The sequence below is a fragment of the Chrysemys picta genome, chromosome 4 (assembly GCF_011386835.1).
Source record: "Chrysemys picta bellii isolate R12L10 chromosome 4, ASM1138683v2, whole genome shotgun sequence".
NCBI classification, from domain to species: domain Eukaryota; kingdom Metazoa; phylum Chordata; order Testudines; family Emydidae; genus Chrysemys; species Chrysemys picta.
In genome coordinates this window covers 108,989,755-109,006,493 of record NC_088794.1, presented here as the reverse complement: position 1 = coordinate 109,006,493, position 16,739 = coordinate 108,989,755, and the positions used below count along the sequence as shown (strand labels likewise).

Sequence of the window (16,739 nt, the reverse complement as noted above, 5' to 3'; positions counted from 1 at the left end):
TTTATAGGGCCAGGTCTAAAAGAATAAAGAGAAAATGCAATCAAATAACTAAGATTGAATTGTCATCACTTGAAAAGGTTGGTTATTTGAGCTCCATTTCAGCAGGTTTAATTAGTTTGATGGTAAAAATGCTGGAAGTCGTGGAGCTTTATGTACATGAGAGCTTCCTGGGGTAAACTTTTTGTAAGAATAGGACCCCTCCATTTTTCTGAAACAAACAAAAGTTACAGTAGAATCCCTTCACTTTTTTTGTCTTCCCTGTTGCCATTTCTTCATTCCGTTTCCCTGCTTTTTTATCTTTCCCCTTTGTTTTAGTTCCTGTTCTCATTAGGAATTGGAGCCACATTTGAAAACCGTTTTTGCCCTTAGCTCAATTTCCACCTCTCCTACTCTCCCATTCATAGTGCTTTATGAGCACTGAAGGAACTTCAGAGTGAAATTTACTATGAGCACTGCCGGTTTTACTTCTTGCAGCCTCCAGGGTGTACAGTAGACAAAGGAAATCGGCACAGAGTTGAATGACCAGATGCTCAACTCTGTTCCTTTGTGTTCTATGTGTGCACCAGGCTGCAAAGAGAACTCTACCACTGATTATAGAAAGTTTAGATCAGAGGTATGCGTACAAGTGGAGCAGCAGAGAATGACTGACAGAGTAACAGGTTTCAGAGTGGTATCTGTGTTAGTCTGTATCAGTAAAAACAATGAGGAGTCCTTGTGGCACCTTAGAGACTAACATTTATTTGGGCATAAGCTTTTGTGGGCTAAAACCCATTTCAGTAGATGCATGGAGTGGAAAATACAGAGGCAGGTATAAATACACAGAGTAACAAAATTCAAAGGGGAATTTAGGAAATGCAGGAAACATTACCAGCTATAGGAGTCCTATTGGTATCCAGGAAGTGCTAGGCAGATTGCTAGTTAGTTGCTAATCTTTCAGTTTGGCAGCCAGATTAAACAACAAATTGGTTTTGAAGCTACACTGCATTATATATTGGCTGCAGTGCCGTGATGGGATTTGTACAAAAATTTGTTTTCTGTTATTGTTGGTCCTGCATAGGGACAAAATTAACCCAAGAATACTAGGGAGAATTCCAGTACCAGGGAAAGGTGGTGGTACCTTCTGTCGTACACAGTTGGGATTGCACAAATTCTATATTGAAACATCTGAAAATGAAAGCTTTTACCTTTTTTTCCTGGCAATGGGTCTTTTGATGGAAGAAGTGGGGTTGTTGGTTTCTTGGATGCCTTTTTTTTTTTTTTTTTAAAGCACTCTTATATAGCGCTTTCTATCAGTAGATCTCACAGTGCTTTACAAAGGAGGTGAGTATCATCCCCATTTTATAGATGGGGAAATTCAAGCACAGAGTGGTGAAATGATTTGCCCAAAGTCATCCTGTAGGCTAGTGACAGAGCCAGGAATACAAATCAGATCTCCTGAATCCCAGTCCAGTGCTCTGTCACTGGACCACACTGTCTCTCATAGAACTATAGAACTGCCTCTCAAATACAGTCTAGTCATTATTTTTCTAGATTTCTATATGCAAGGCGTGACTCTAGTTCATTGGTTCCCAACCTTTTATTTTTGTCGTTGGAGCCTCTTTGTGATTGGTGGATAGGAGCTTTCACCTCCCCTTAGTCCTTTGCAAAATACATTGTTACAGTTCTATTACGCCATTCTTGTCTCTTTTTTTTTTTTATTCAAAGATTTTTGATATTTTTGTTTTGTTGTTCCCCTCCTTTCAACATGCAATATGCTGTACTGTTTTATACATCCCTCATCACCACACTATCTGAGCACACCTTCCATAGTGCAGTAAGTGATATATGACTAGCATCTGTCACATGTGGTTCATTCCCCAGACTCCTCCCCAAGGGAGAATTTTGTGTGCAGCGTAGGGGTTTGGTTTTTGTCTTTCAATGTATATCTTGCTATATGTGTGTTTAAAATAGGCAAGGTCAAAGAAGTGTGCCTAGGGTCAAGTGTAGATAGTCTCTTGGTCTATCCAAGGCCATGATCAAGTGTCTTGATGTTTTTGGTCTTTTGGCCTTGAGATGAAAACCCTGTCTTTGCTTCTGGGACCTTGAAGTGAAAAAATTCTCTAAGTTATATCTGTGCTTGGAGCAGAAGTTGGTGAGGTTTGTGATGCTTCACAGTCTCAGACCAGCCCCTGAGAAAGTTCTGTCTGATAAGCTTTCCCCTTATGGTAGAACAGTGGTTTTCAACTGTTAATTAAAAAGTTGTTTGAAATAACTTTACAAATTTAACATTAGGTGATGCAGAAGATAATAAAAGGAACCAATGGGGGTATAAAAAGAGGAAGAGGGAGGAAGACCAGTCTAGTCAGAAAGATGGTAAATTTTAAAAAATGTTCTGTATTTTTAAGAGTTAGAAAAAAACTGAAATATTTTATTGTCACTTTTTTTTTCTTGACATGTTGATAATTCTATAGTCACTTGCATAGAATGAGGGAGTAGATCTCTGAAATCGTAAGACTGTTTCTTCCTGCCCATCTAAATGGTGCTTGAGGTAAAAACAAAAATAATTTTAAGGGTAAAATGTTTTACTTTTTTGGCAGAGTCAGAAGGAACTACACTTGGTTTTGATGTAGGAATCTGCACAAGTTCATAGAAGCAAACCTATTAGTTTATTCTTTATTGTCTGAGCAACATAAAAATCTACCACATATATGATTACATAGGAACCCTTCCTTGAAACTTTTTGAAATAGAAAATTGTTCCCTGAACACGTTTACTGACGTGACAACATGGATTTATCAAACAAGTTATCTAGTGGAGTAGGACCTAATGGCCCCAGCTGAGATCGGGAGGTCCCACATTCACTCTGTAAAGACCTGGTAAAAGAATATCCTTTTCCCCCAAAGAGTTGACAATCTGAATAGACAAAGGGTAGGAGAAAAAAGCATTATACTGCTACACAAAGGGAACTGAGACTCTATGATAAAAATGACTTAACTGTGGTCACACACAATCTGTGGCAGAGCTGGGCATTGAACCCAGATCTCAAGTCCCTTTAACCACTGCTTTAATCACAAAAATAACCTTCCTCTCTGTTGAATTTTAAATAATAAATAGAGGTAGATTCAGATTTACCAAAACCTCAGGTCTTTTGCCCAGCTTCCCTAGCCTAAACTCTTTCTGTCTCCTCGCTGGGTGGTGAGAGAGTCTCTTTCTATATTTGTCTAGTCATTACAGGACTTTAGTCTCTGCCTTTTCTCACAACCAGTGTCTAAACTGGAGTTGCGTGATCATTTAACGTGACAGTTTAACATAGGCAGTGCTAGGAGGAGCCACACTTCAGTACCAGATTCTGGGTGGGAAGGAAGAAAGGGCCTTGGATGAAGAATACTTAATCTCAACATGGCCTGTTAAATGAGAGGTTAGGGTTGGGACTTCTTTCCCTGGGGAGAATTTGCTTTGCCAGCAGCTGAATTGTAGACCATTCCTGTAGCCATGTCGTGACTGGCAATGCAGGTGGCATGATCATGCACTTCAGTAGTGACATACTGGTTTTCCTCTGCTTACCCAGTTTTCCAGACTGCTTCTTTCAACACTCAGGAGGAGCTTGCTGCTTTTTTAGCAGCAATGTTAATCTTCATTATCAGAAAGCTATCGTTAGTTGACCCCCAACAGACGTAATCCTGGATAACCATACACATTGTCTTCCTTCCTGTTCTAGATTGTTGCCTAACAATTCTTCCATTAAGGCACTAGTCTAGACAGATCCACTTGTCTGTGTTGTCATATGACGCTTTGTAACAGTAGCGGGGAGGTCCTCTGATGATGTAGTTTGCATTAAGTTTCCAGAAAGCTTGTTGGTCATTTAAAATCTCAGGGCCAGATTCAGACCTTACCTCTACCACACCTGTAGGGAAGAAGCAGCCAAGTAGGACGTAACTTTTTTCTGACCCACTCTGAACTCTTCCAAAAGCCACATAGTTTATAGGTCTTCCACAGAAAGAGTTGTAAAGGGGAACGTTGAAGGGCTTGGAATCAGTGGTATATCTGGGTGTGGGGTTTTTTTTTGTTTTGTTTTTTTTAACATGAGTGCTGTCTATCTGGCTGATTCTCTCCTCTTCTTCCTGCAATATAGGACCATGCAACTTGTATTTACTTATTTTATTTCTTCAAATTTGGGGTGCATGATTTAGATTTTTTTTTTAATGAGAAAATGGTTATTGTATAAACATCAGTGCTGAGCAACTGCTGTAACTTTTTTTACTTCCTCCTTGACCTGTAAATATATTGGTTTAAAAAACAAGTATTTCCAGTTACTTTTCATTTATTTAGTACCTGTGTGCTGGAGAATTTTCTTTCTTTTAGTTTAAGAATCTCTTGGATTTCAAAATTGACACCAAAGCAAGACACTTGACATGAATATTCACATCATGTGTTGACAACAGCTTAGTGTTAAAGGGTGAAATCCAAAGGTGAAACTTCATTGTTCACAGGTTTGCACTAAACTCTTGTGCCAGGATGTAAGCCAGGAAATCCCTGACACTGAAGGGTTAAGAAATGAATGGGAATGCTCTTTGGGTGCTTATTCCTATTTTATCACATGAAAAGTAGCCTTTACCTATGAGTATCAGTTCAGATACACAGAATCTTCAGTCTAGAATGAACCTAGATGTTTGTATAAGTAATGTAATTTCTGTTTCCTTCCTATAATACAAGATGCCAGTGATGGTGGCCGTTCATATAAAACAGTCCTGGATCGCTGGAGAGAATCTCTTCTTTCTTCTGGCAGCCTGTCCCAAGTCTTTCTACATCTCTCCACATTGGATCGAAGCGTTATCTGGTCTAAGTCCATTCTAAATGCTCGTTGTAAGATGTGCCGAAAGAAAGGTGACGCGGAAAGCATGGTGCTGTGTGATGGCTGCGATCGAGGTTATCATATCTACTGTATCAGGCCCAAGCTCAAGGTGTCTGAAGAAAAAGCTTTTGAAAATCTAGAATTCAGGTAAGGCTTAAGACTGATGGCACCTCACTAATGCATATTTGTATATTACCAGGCCATTCCTGAAGGAGACTGGTTTTGTCCAGAGTGTCGACCTAAACAACGTTCTAGACGCCTCTCCTCTAGGCAGAGACCTTCTATGGAAAGTGATGAAGAGGCTTCAGAACAGTTTGAAGAGGAGGAGGAAGAGACTTACTATGAGGAAGTGGGACAAAGTGAGGAAGAGGATTATGAGGAAGAACAAGAGGAAGAAGATGAATCACAAGAGGAGGAAGAAATGAGGTAAGTCAGGGGCCATAAGAACTGTTACTTTTTAACACTATTATTCTAATGGATTAAGTGTGCTTAGTGCTCTGCAAGACAGAAGTATGTGATCTTTGTCTCAAAGAGCTCACTGACTGAAAGAGTTGCAGACACTTCGGTCAGTGGTGACTTTGGCCCTCAGCATTTGGTTTATTGGAGTTACGTGCATAAATATCCACTCCTAGGGATGAAAATACACTCTTATTAATGTGTATGTGAAAGAATACCACCTGCGGTCACTAATTATGGAGTGTCTGCTCATTCTCAAGCCACAAAGATATATTGGTATTCGGGAGAGGTGCTGTTCAGAAAATTAAATTCCCAAATTTCAGAGTTTGGGAGTTTCGGGGCGCTTGTGACTCAGGGAACACTTTCTCTATAGTTATTTGCAATTGAGTATGAATTAGAGGAGTTGCATCCTATCCCCAAAAGTTGGGGTTTAATCGTTTGAGAGAATATACGTTTCCATGAGACCATCAACTGCCAAATAGTGTCCCTTGGATCTCCCTTCTCTAATCTTGATCTTGTCTTGTGAGGGCATTATGGCAGACCCAAGGACTGGACAGGACTTTGTTAGAAGCTGTCGTCTCTGCAGCTTATTTATGTAGGGATGGGATTCCTGTGTATTACTAGCAACAACTCTTTCCTCAAGAACCAAGGAGCCAGTTTAAAAAATAGAACCCAGGGGTCTCTCCAGGCAGCACATTTCTAATACCAAGCTGTTGGGCTGACTAGGCTTTTCAGAATCTTTTTACTACATGCTGCACAGAGCATTTGATTTTAGAGAACTCCACAGAGCAATATTTAAGAGTGCTAGTTGGATGCCAGCTTCAGTGGAAGCCAATTTTCTATCTTGCTAAACAGAAATTAGGTACCGAATTAGAATCCTTGAGGAGAAGAGGGGTGTAGGAGTTTAGAACAGTTAGAAGTAGTGATTTGTACAATACTGCTATGTACTTACATTTTTACAGCCCATCAAAACAAGGAAGACCACAAGTCAAACTTCCATTAAAAATGAGAGCAGCTAAACTGAACAACCCCTTTTCAAGTCGGAGCAGCCAGCGTCAGGCCAGTGGAAGATATGCTTCTCGGAGTCAGCAGAATACACCTAAGCAAACTGAATCTTCGTCGAAAGTTACTGGAAGGGGGATAAGAAAGATAAAGTCAGCCCCTCCATCAGTAACAAAACCTTCTTTAAGACTGAACAGCCGTACCACTCGTCAGAGTCAAGGCTCATTACGAGCAGATGTATTTGTGGAATTACTTAGTCCTCGAAGACGACGTAGAGGAAAGAAGACTGCAGATAGTACATCAGAGAACAGTCCTTCTCTTGGCTTCAGAATTGTTGCCACCACAGACTCACGTGAACGGCTTAGAAGATCTCCTCCAGTTTCTACACAGAAGTTTCCTCTTCAGGATAATGAATCTAAAAGAAGAGGCAGGAAACGACAATCCACAGGTTAGAAAAGCTTTGCTAGGAAAAAGTTAAAGCTACTCCTTAGATGGTGGGTCGGGGGAAGGTTAGGGTTTTGAGGCACTTATTGAGAAGTGGTTATATGGAAAAATTCTTACGATCTACAAGACAGTTCCATTGAAAATTAACCTGTTGCCACTACAAATTCCTGTCACTAATTCTTAAGTACTTTGAATTAACCTGTCAAACTGAGTGATCAGATCCATGGCACGAGGGTTAATTTAGTGTTTTCACTTAATGTGGGGTGCTTTCTAGTTAGTGAACTGTAAATCTGGAAGTGATGATAGACTGACCATGAGGGTACTCCATATGTAACTGCTAAAAGGCAAATACTAAATCTTTAATAAAGCAAATCCTAATAATAACCATCAAGTAAACCACGGAGGATACAGAAATAAAGGGACAATGAAGTTAGGAATATGGGTAACAAATAAAAAAAAGATTTAGCCTAGAAAAATGTACGCTGATAATGTTTGGAGAGACAATGCAAAACACTCAATGAGACAAATATTTGGAAAGCCACAATGCCACGAAAGACCTAGTATGTGATAGAAGACTGCAAATTAGCAAGAGTGGTAGTAAAAAATGCTAATATTTTGTGTTGCATTTTGTACCATTTTAAACCTTCACCTTTAGGTATCTCTGCTTATCCTGTAGCTAAGAATTGCCAATACACCTCTACCCCAATATAACGCTGTCCTTGGGAGCCAAAAAATCTTACCACGTTCTAGGTGAAACCGCGTTATATAGAACTTGCTCTGAGCCACCGGAGTGCGCAGACCCGCCCCCCGGAGCGCTGCTTTACCGTGTTATATCCGAATTCGTGTTCTATCGGGTCACATTATATCGGGGTAGAGGTGTACTCTGCTAGTCCTTCCTGATCAGAAAGCAGAGTAACTGTTCTCTGAATTAGTTGTATTTGTAGGATGGAAAAATGGTAGCTCAGACAGTAAGAGAGGACTCTGCTATAACCCTATAGTAGATAAAGGCTTATATAGAGCATCTATGTATGAATTGCAGTTTTGGGTTTTTTTAAACTGTTTTCTTGGTTATACACACACTTTTTTTTTTAAAAGGTATATTTTTATACTGAGCTTGCTAGATTCCTCCTCTTTTATCCTAATGTGCCTGGACATGATCTTCATTAGGTCACTGCTGACTTTGTACTGTATTTCAGCAAGGCTGTAGCACAGTTCAGATATGTGGCCTTGATATACAGATGGGACTGAACCAAACTGTGAATTGATTGGGGGCTATTGTATTGAAACTGGGTCTCCCAAAATGAAAGCTGCTGGTCATACTGCCAGGGTATGACAGTGAGCAGATCAGCAGTGATTACAACAGGGCTCTGGGAATGAGGGTGAACGTGGTATTCTCATCAGTCCTGCTGGTTGAGGATAGGAGTTTGGGCAGGGATAGATGCATCCTGGAGATGAGTGCCTGGCTGCACAGATGTTGTTGACAGAAGGATTTTGGCTTCTTTGACCATGGTGGGATGCTGTTAGGGTCCACAGCAGTCCTCCTTCCCCAATCTCTTACCCTGATGAAGAAGGGGAAGAGCATCTTGAGTTGCCTACTCACTAACATAGTAAGGAGAGTTTTAAACTAGGTTAAAAGGAGGCAGGGTGACAAAACCCTACAGATAAGTATGAAAAGGTGATCTTGGCAGAGGGCTGGAAATTGGGGTGGGTGGGGAATGGAAAATTACAATAGGTTCATAAGCTCAACAAGAGGGAAAACCAATGGGGGGAATCTCAACATCTTGTATGTAAGTATAGAAATGCAAGAAGTATGGGGAATAAACAGGAAGAACTGTAAGTCTTTGTATATAAGCAAAATCATGATGTAACATGCATCACAGAGACTTGGTGGGATAAACCTCATGACTGGAATATTAGTATAGAGCAGAGGTTCTCAAACTGGGGGCAGAATGTATTCTGTGGGTGTGTGAGAAGCTTTGGAGGGTGGGGGAATTACTGTACACATTTTACCCACAGCAATGAATAACTATTCTGATTCTTCCAGACATATCAGGTCCTCAGATGGCGCTGTGCATTTGATTCTAGATCAGTGATCCCCAAACTTCTCAGGGTCATGCCCTCCCTTATCCCTGTCTATGTCCTCCCCTCTTGCCAGGGCCAGGAATGCAGCCGCAGTCCAAAGCCACTACTGGGCCACAGTTGGGGCCCGAGGCTGGGAGCGGAGTCTGGTGTGGGAGTGCAGCTGGGGACAGGGCTGGAGCAGAGTGGGGCTGGGTGGTACTCCCTCCCCACCCCCACCCCTCATGGGGGCTGGCCTGGGCCCTGCCACGCCACCCCCCTCAACCCTGAACTTTCCCTCACACCTCCCTAGGGGGGTGTGCCCCACGGTTTGGGGACCAACTGTGCTCTAAATGGTGCATTTTGATGGATTTCTGTTAATCTTCCATAGCATTATACTAAGTCGTTGCCATCTGTACATGAATCTGTTTAATTGTAAGCATCAATCACAATCGCAGTTTTGCTTTTGCTCTTATTACAATGGATTGTTGGCTCTGTTTGAAGCAATGCCTTGCTGTTTTTAATATTTAGTAAGAGTTGCATGTTGTGGGGTTTTTTTGTATACCTATTTGTGTGGCGCAGGGGCATAAACTACTGGAGACACAAAGAATGGGGGCACATTTAAATAAGTTTGAGAACCCACTGATCTAGACAACATCATATTAAATCTACTCCTGACAAGAAGCCCAAACATCTGACTTGTGAAAAAATTCTTCACAACGTCTACTAGCCTTCATTTCAGAATAGCAAATGATCAAGTGCTGTTGGCTAAGTATGACTATCTCATTCGGAATTCACAGACTCACAGCAGAACAGAGCTCATTTCCAGGCTCTGATTGAAGAGGGTAAATTGGTGGCCAGAACTATACTTCTGCATCAGTGGTTGGTGCAGCAGACAGGCCATTGTGATGCATCATAAGTAAGGCTACGAGTCTGTCATGGATTCTGTGATTTTTTTTTTTTTTTTTTTTTTTTTTTTTTTTTATGACCTCTGCAACTTCAGCCCTGCACAGCAGGGTGAGCCCTGGGTGGCAGGGCTTGGGCTTCTGTGAATTACTGTTTATTGACTGCGACCTGTCAATGACTTTTACTAAAAAATAATCCTGACAAAAACTTAACCTAAACCATGAGTCATGATTTAGGTTCTTAGGGGATTCTCATGGAGGTCCAAAACACGGTGAAGGACTTACCTTTTTGATAATGCCCATTTTTTTTTCAAGGAAAAAACAGATGAGTCCTTACATACTTCCTTTTGGGGCAAGAGTCCTTTAAAGTATCTCAGGCAGCCTTACAAACCTAAACTGGCATTTCAATGGTTTTATCACCAGTGGTCTTGTCTCTTACAAGGAGGACACAAAGAATAGAGGAGTCTTGTTTCCCAGCACCTCCCATGCCTACAGCACCATCTCACTCGAATCCCCCACTGAAAAGATATTTTTGATGGGAGCTCAAGAGATGTAAACTATTTATGATACTACCACTGCCCTATCCTCACATACTTTTCAGTGGCCATTTCACACTCTGTTTCCACAACTGAACTGCCATAACAGTCAAATGGATATTCGATATCTTCCATTACAGCTATATAAAGTTTATGTCCCTACCTCCTCCAAAATCCCCATCCCTGTTCCACTTTACGGACCATTCTCATGAGGGGATTCTCGGGCAAGAAGAGTGGAATCCCTCCTCCAACAAGAAACAATAGAGCTTCAACACCAATGGACAGGTTTTTACTCTGTCATTCCTAAAAAATGGGAGGTTGGAGACCTGTCCGTAATCTCCGTTATCTCAACTGCTTTTTTCAGAAGCTGAGATTTCACATGGCCACTCTGGCATCAGTAATCCCCATCCCTGGAAAATGACATAGTTTGCAGCTCTTGATGTGAAGGATGCTTACTTTTATGTAGATATTCACCCCCACCCACAGGTATTTTCTCAGATTCATGGTGGGCTCTGACCACTTGCAATACACAGTGCTCCCAGTTAACCTCACAGCTGCCCCCGGGACCTTTACTAAGGTCTTTCTGGCAGTAGCAGTGCATTTCTGGTGAAGCCATTCCATCTTTTTCCTCTATCAACAGTTGGCTTCTAATTCCCAAGGTGCTTCAGGAAGCCTACAAGTCAACCTCATCAGTGCCTCAACTACTCTCTTCCCTAGGAGTCAATGTGAACTTAGAAAAGTCTGTCCTTACTCTGATGCGGATTATATTCTAATACTTCAGTCATGGCAAGAGCTTATCTACCAAGGGACAGGTTTTGCACCATGAGCAACCTAATAGATCAGGTTATATGCAGAACTTGTCTTTCCATCCTGGGGTACATGGCTTCATGTGCTTGTTATCTCTGTCACACGGCAGTGGCTCATGAGTGAGGGCCTGCCTCAGGGCAGACTGTCAGAAAACAGGGCAGACACCCCAAACTGTTGATGTGTTCTATAATTAATTAATTTCACCAAGCCAATGACAAATGTGAACCTTACCATGGAGTCACAGACAGTTCTTCGAGTGCTTGCTCATGTTGAGTTCATTGTAGGTGTTGCGCGCACCCAAGTGCACAGCTGTCAAGAGACTTTTGCCTTGGCGGTACCCATAAAACCAGCTGTGGTGCCCTCTGGAGTGCCGCGCCCTCTGGAGTGCCGCACTCATGGTGCAGTATATCAGGCACCACCAGCCCTGTACCCTCTCCGTTCCTTCTTACTGCCCATGGTGGTCAGTTGGAGTGCCTCTGTCCCTTGCTTCATAAGCGGTCAGCAGTTTCCCATCTAGTTTAGCCTTGTGCTTTACCTGTAAATAGTTTTAATCGTTGTTAGTAGTGAAGTACCCATTAATTGTTTAGTTAGATAGTGTCCCAGTGGGGATTTTGCCTGAGGGGCATGCCCCGGTCTTCGAGTTTCAAGCCCTGCTCATCGTATAACAGGCCTATGCCTGTTAGTGACCCACACAAGAGTTGTCTACAGTGCCTCAGGGAAACCCATATAAACGAGCGCTGTCACATCTGCCAGAACTTTGCTCCCTTTGCGTCCGTGGATGAAAAACTCCTTTGTGTACCAGACAAATTGGACTTTGTGATAAAATGATTACTTATACCAAAAATCACATCAGATCTATGTTGCTTCTAGTCCCAAGAGACCAGTCACTTACCCCAGATCAGTTGGAACGCTAGATCTTTCACCAAAGACAACGCTGGTAGCCAATTCTATAGTAAAATAACAAGGTTTATTAGCTAAGAAAAGGAAGTGAGAGTTATTGGGAGGTTAAAGCAGGTAAAATATGTGCACAAGGAGTCATAGTTTGTAAATTTATAATCCCAAATGGTGGCAGTACGTGATAAATTGCTAGTTTCCCAAAACTCTTTTCAGGATACCCAGATTGTTTCTGAGGATCTCTGCTTTCTTCTGGTGCACTTCCCTGTAAAAGTCCAAACAGTCCAGAGATACAGGATCTTTCATTGAATCCTTACTTATAGCTTCTTTACACAGAAAACAAGCTGGTAGTGTTTACTACTCAAGTAGGCTTTTCCTTTGTGGAGAATGAGGAATCCATTTGGGGCCTTTGACCTTCAGTCATCACACACAAAGGCCACTTATTTTGAAATGAGCACTTTTCATTTACATTCTACAAGGCTTCTTTCTCATTTGATAGGTTACTTAGTTGCAGGGATATATACAATGTAAATGTCTGCTACTACATTATAATGGGACACAAATAAGTGAAAACAATGCAAGTAACATCCCACTTGTTTTCATTAACTTTAAACACCAAATACACTCTTATACATTTATCACTTTGATCTATACTAATATACAAGTGAATTGGCCTGAGGGCTCTGGCATGAGCTGGCATCTGGTCTGAATCTGTCATAATACCATTTGTCACACTCTACCTACATAGCCTTCAGGTGTGGCCCCAGACAATTATTCACCAACCAAACACAGTATGAATACCATGGTAACAATTCTTTCCAAATTAACATTTTCCTTGATACGGTGGAAGGTTCCTTATCACGTATGTGTGGGCATCCCCTTCCTACCATCCTTTCCAGACAAGATCATTTATAGACACTTCTCTTTGGCTGGAGAGCCCACATGGACAACCATATGGTGCAGGGCAATTAGACATCTCAAGAGACCAGGACACACATCAACCTTCTGGAATGCCAGGCAGCCTGAGAAGCTTGCAAGATTTTTCTCCAATTCCTCCAGTCCCACTATGTTCTGATGATGTCAGACAACATGGCAACTGTCTTTTACATCAACAAACGGGGGATGGGAGGGGCAAGATCAATCCCCCTGTGTGTAGAAGCAGTCACCCTGTGGTACTGGTGTATCAGGAATTGAATCACCCTGTTGGCAGCTTATCTTCCAGGAACTCAGAATGGGTTGGCGGACACCCTCAGCAGGCATTTTGCCATCAATCGTGAGTGGGAATTGCATGATTCAGCCATAAATAGCATCTTCACTCAGTAGGAGACCAGCGACTGGGATGTATTCGCCTCCCAAACAAACAAGAAATGCAACGTATACTTGGCGCTCTAGGACTATGCTCTCAGGGTGATGCTCTTTTTCTCGCCTGGTCAGTTCATCTGAGCTATGCCTTTCCTCCTTTGTTGCTCCTACCTCAGTTCTTACAGAAAATTAATCAGGACAGAGCACAAGTCATTCTCATTGCCCCCCAACTGACCCAGACAGTTTTGGTTCCCAAATCTCGGACTGTTATCTTGTTCTCCGATCACCATTTAGTCCTTTTGTGATCTCTTGGCCCAGGAGAAGGACAGGATCAAGCATCTCAACACTTATGTTTTATCGTATGGCTTGGTTTTTTGCATATTAGTGCTCTGGAGATGTATAAATGATCCTTAATAACAGTAGCAAGGACTCCACTAGAAAATGCTGTTCAGCCAAGTGGAAGCATTTTTTCCATCTGGGTACAGAAGAAACTTTTGTATCTCTTGAGTCAGCAGATATTCCCCTCATTTTGGACTATCTTCTTTCTCTCAACACAGCTGAGCTTTCCCTCAGTTCTATACAAGTCTACCTGGCAGCAATCAGTGCATGCTATCTATCCTCTGGTGGTTATTCAGTGTTCACTCTCCGATTGATTACCAAATTTTTAAAGGGCCTAATTAGAAGTTTCCCACCACTAAGGAATCCTACTCCTCGTTGAGATTAAAATCTTTGTACTTTCAGTACTCATTAAGCCTCGCTTAGAACCATTAGCTTCCGTGTCTCTCATAGCCATACGGAATGCAACTTCCATTGATATCACCTCAGCCAGAAGCATGGGTGAGCTAGGAACTCTAATGGCAAATCTGCCATACACTATATGCCATAAGGACAAAGTGTCTTTATTACTCTAAAATTCACCCCCAAAGTAGTTTTGACGTTTCACATGAAACGATCAATAGACTTACCTGTGTGTCCCCCTCTCCCTGAAACAGCGTGTGTCTGGAGAGGAGACTTCATTCCCTGACTTCTACCTGCGAAGGACAAAACCAATTAGAAAATCACCTAGATTGCTTGTTTTGGTTTGGTTTGTTTGTTTTTGTGTTTCTCGCTACAGCAGAATGAGTCCGAGGTTAAGTGGCCATGTAGGTAGTATTGGATGTGGCCCACAATGGTAAATAGGTTGAAAACCAGTGGGTTAAGTTATATCCTCTAAGTCAGGGGTCTCAAACTCCCGGCCTGCGGGCCATCTGCAGCCAGTGAGCCTTCCCAATATGGCCCGGGGGGCTCCAGCAGTTTTGGGGCCGGGTTTCTCCAGTGGCCCCACCTGCCACCCCCGGGCTCTTCCCCCTCAGGGGCCCCAGTAGCGCAGCAGAGCTGAGCAGCGGCTGCCAGCCCCTCCGGGGCTGTGCCTCCATGCACTGCCCCTGCCCTGAGTGCCCCTGTGGTCGCAGTGCCTGGGGACAGAAGCGTGCAGAGGCCCCCCCGGCCTGCCTTGGAGCCCCAGGTAAGTGCTGCACCCCCGACCCCCTCCCAGAGCCTGCACCCCCTCCCCACGTACCCCAGACCCCCTCCCCCACTCAAACTCCCTCCCAGAGCCCAACCTCTCACCCCTTCTGCACCCAAACTCCCTCCCAGAGCCTGCACCCCAATTCCCTACCCCAGACCTCTCCCACCCAAACTCCGTCCCAGAGCCTTAGGCAGGTGGGGGGGTGAAGTTTGGGGAGGGGGGCGGTTTCTGTGTGGCATGAGTGACATTGGCCTGCTGGGAGGATTTGAGGACTGGCACTGGCTCTAAGGTAAATTGAGTTTGAGACCTCTGTTCTAAGTGGATCTTGGGCTGTATCCTGCTCTGCTACCAGCTGCTGCATCTTCCTTCTCCTCATGGGTTGAGGGCTCATTCTGCAAGAGCACAAGCAGATTCAGTGGCATCGCTTCATAAAGTACCCATTTCTTGACACTTGCAGAACAGCTACGTGGAGTTCCATACATATGTTTGCGCATCATTATGTTCGAGTGCAGAACTCCTCTACTGATTCATTCTTTGGGACAGTGGTTCTCCAAACAGCTCTGCCATTTATCTCCTCACACCCTCCTCCTACTTGAGTACTGCTTGTCAGTCACCCATAGTGGAATACACATAGGGACCAGGTCTCAAAGAAGAAACTGTTACTTATAGTAACTGGAGGTTCTGTGGTCCCTATTGGTATTCCACTACTCACCCTCCCTCCTTCCCCTCTTCTTTGGATCTCTACTGTGGAAAAGGAGTTAATGAGAGCTGGCAGTTTCTTAAACAGTATTAAAGGCACTACATCAAACTATCCCCATGCAAAAGAAATATAGGAAGAATAGTAAGAGGCCCGAAGAGCTCTTCAAGGACCTGAAACTTAAAAATGCATCCTACAAAACTTGGAAACATGGACAAATTGCTAAGGAATACAAAATAGCACAAGTATGTAGGGACAAAATCAGAAAGTGTAAGGCACAAAATGAGTTACATCTAGCAAGGAACATAAAAGGCAATAAGAATTGGTTCTATAAATAAGTCCTGAGCAAGAGAGAGACAAAAGAGAGTGTAGGTCCTCTGCATAGTGGTCAAACAGAGCTAATAATGGACAACACCAAGAACACTGAAGTGTTTAAATGCCTATTTTGTGTCAGTCTTTTAAAGAAGTTGTGACCTGATGCTTAACACAATTAATATTAACAACAAGGGAGATGGAACACAAGCCAATACAGGGAAGGAGCAGGCTACATAATAATTATTCAAATCATCAGGGCCTGATGAAATTTACCCTAGGTTACTTAATGAACTAGTTGGAACCATTTGCAGTTTCTTCGAGAACTCATGGAGGAGAGCTGAGGTCCCAGAGGACTAGAAAAGGGCAAAGACCATATTTATCTTTTTAAAAGGGTGGAACACAGAGGGGAATTATAGACTAGTCAGTCTAATTTTGATACCTGGAAAGATACTGGAACAAATTATTAAACAATCAAATTGCAAGCATCTAGAGGATAATAGGTGATCAGAAATAGCCAACATTGATTTGTGAAGAACAAATCATGTCAAACCCAATTTCCTTATTTGACGAGGTTACTGGCCTCGTCGATAGGGGACTCAGGGTCAAGCAGTAGGTAGACTTATATTGATTTTAGTAAAGATTTTGACACAGTCCCCACATGTCATTCTCATAAACTAACTAGAGAAATGTGGTCTAGATGAAATTACTTTAAGGGAGGTGCACAACTGATTGAAAGATTGTACAAAGAGTAACTATCAATGTTTCACTGTCAAACTGGGAAGATGTATCTAGTGGAGTCCCACAGGGGTCAGTTCTGGGTCCCGTACTAGTCAATATTTTCACTGATGACTTGGATAATGGAATGGAGAGCATGCTTATAAAATTTCCAGATGACACCAAAGTGGGAGGGATTTCAAGCTCTTTGGAGGACAGGGTTAGAATTCAAAGCGACCTTGACAAATTGGAGAACTGGTGTGAAATCAAC

The 16,739-nt window shown here is 42.6% G+C and overlaps 1 protein-coding gene and 1 long non-coding RNA gene across 13 annotated transcripts in view; one reads left to right on the top strand and one right to left on the bottom strand.

Annotated features, from left to right (window-relative positions):
- The window catches only part of BAZ1A (bromodomain adjacent to zinc finger domain 1A), a 110,438-nt gene that overhangs the window by 88,669 nt on the left and 5,030 nt on the right, over window positions 1-16,739 (top strand). For 7 of the 12 annotated variants that reach the window (XR_010600685.1, XM_065593261.1, XM_042857485.2 and 4 more), the window contains 4 exons: window positions 2,272-2,352; window positions 4,693-4,940; window positions 5,031-5,257; window positions 6,250-6,737. Coding sequence is in view for 10 of the 12 variants with exons in the window: in XM_065593261.1 (XP_065449333.1) it covers window positions 2,272-2,352; window positions 4,693-4,940; window positions 5,031-5,257; window positions 6,250-6,737 (1,044 nt within the window). In the remaining 2 variants the exon portion in view is untranslated. The remainder of the gene's footprint in view (window positions 1-2,271; window positions 2,353-4,692; window positions 4,941-5,030; window positions 5,258-6,249; window positions 6,738-16,739) is intronic. The other 5 variants (XR_010600686.1, XM_065593264.1, XM_065593263.1 and 2 more) reach the window with 1 other exon arrangement.
- LOC101947351 (uncharacterized) overlaps window positions 11,271-16,739 on the bottom strand; it is a 42,605-nt gene continuing 37,136 nt past the window's right edge. The window contains exons 3-5 of the long non-coding RNA XR_010600687.1: window positions 14,201-14,262; window positions 11,932-11,986; window positions 11,271-11,574 (exon numbers count right to left, since the gene is read on the bottom strand). This is a non-coding gene — a long non-coding RNA (uncharacterized LOC101947351). The remainder of the gene's footprint in view (window positions 11,575-11,931; window positions 11,987-14,200; window positions 14,263-16,739) is intronic.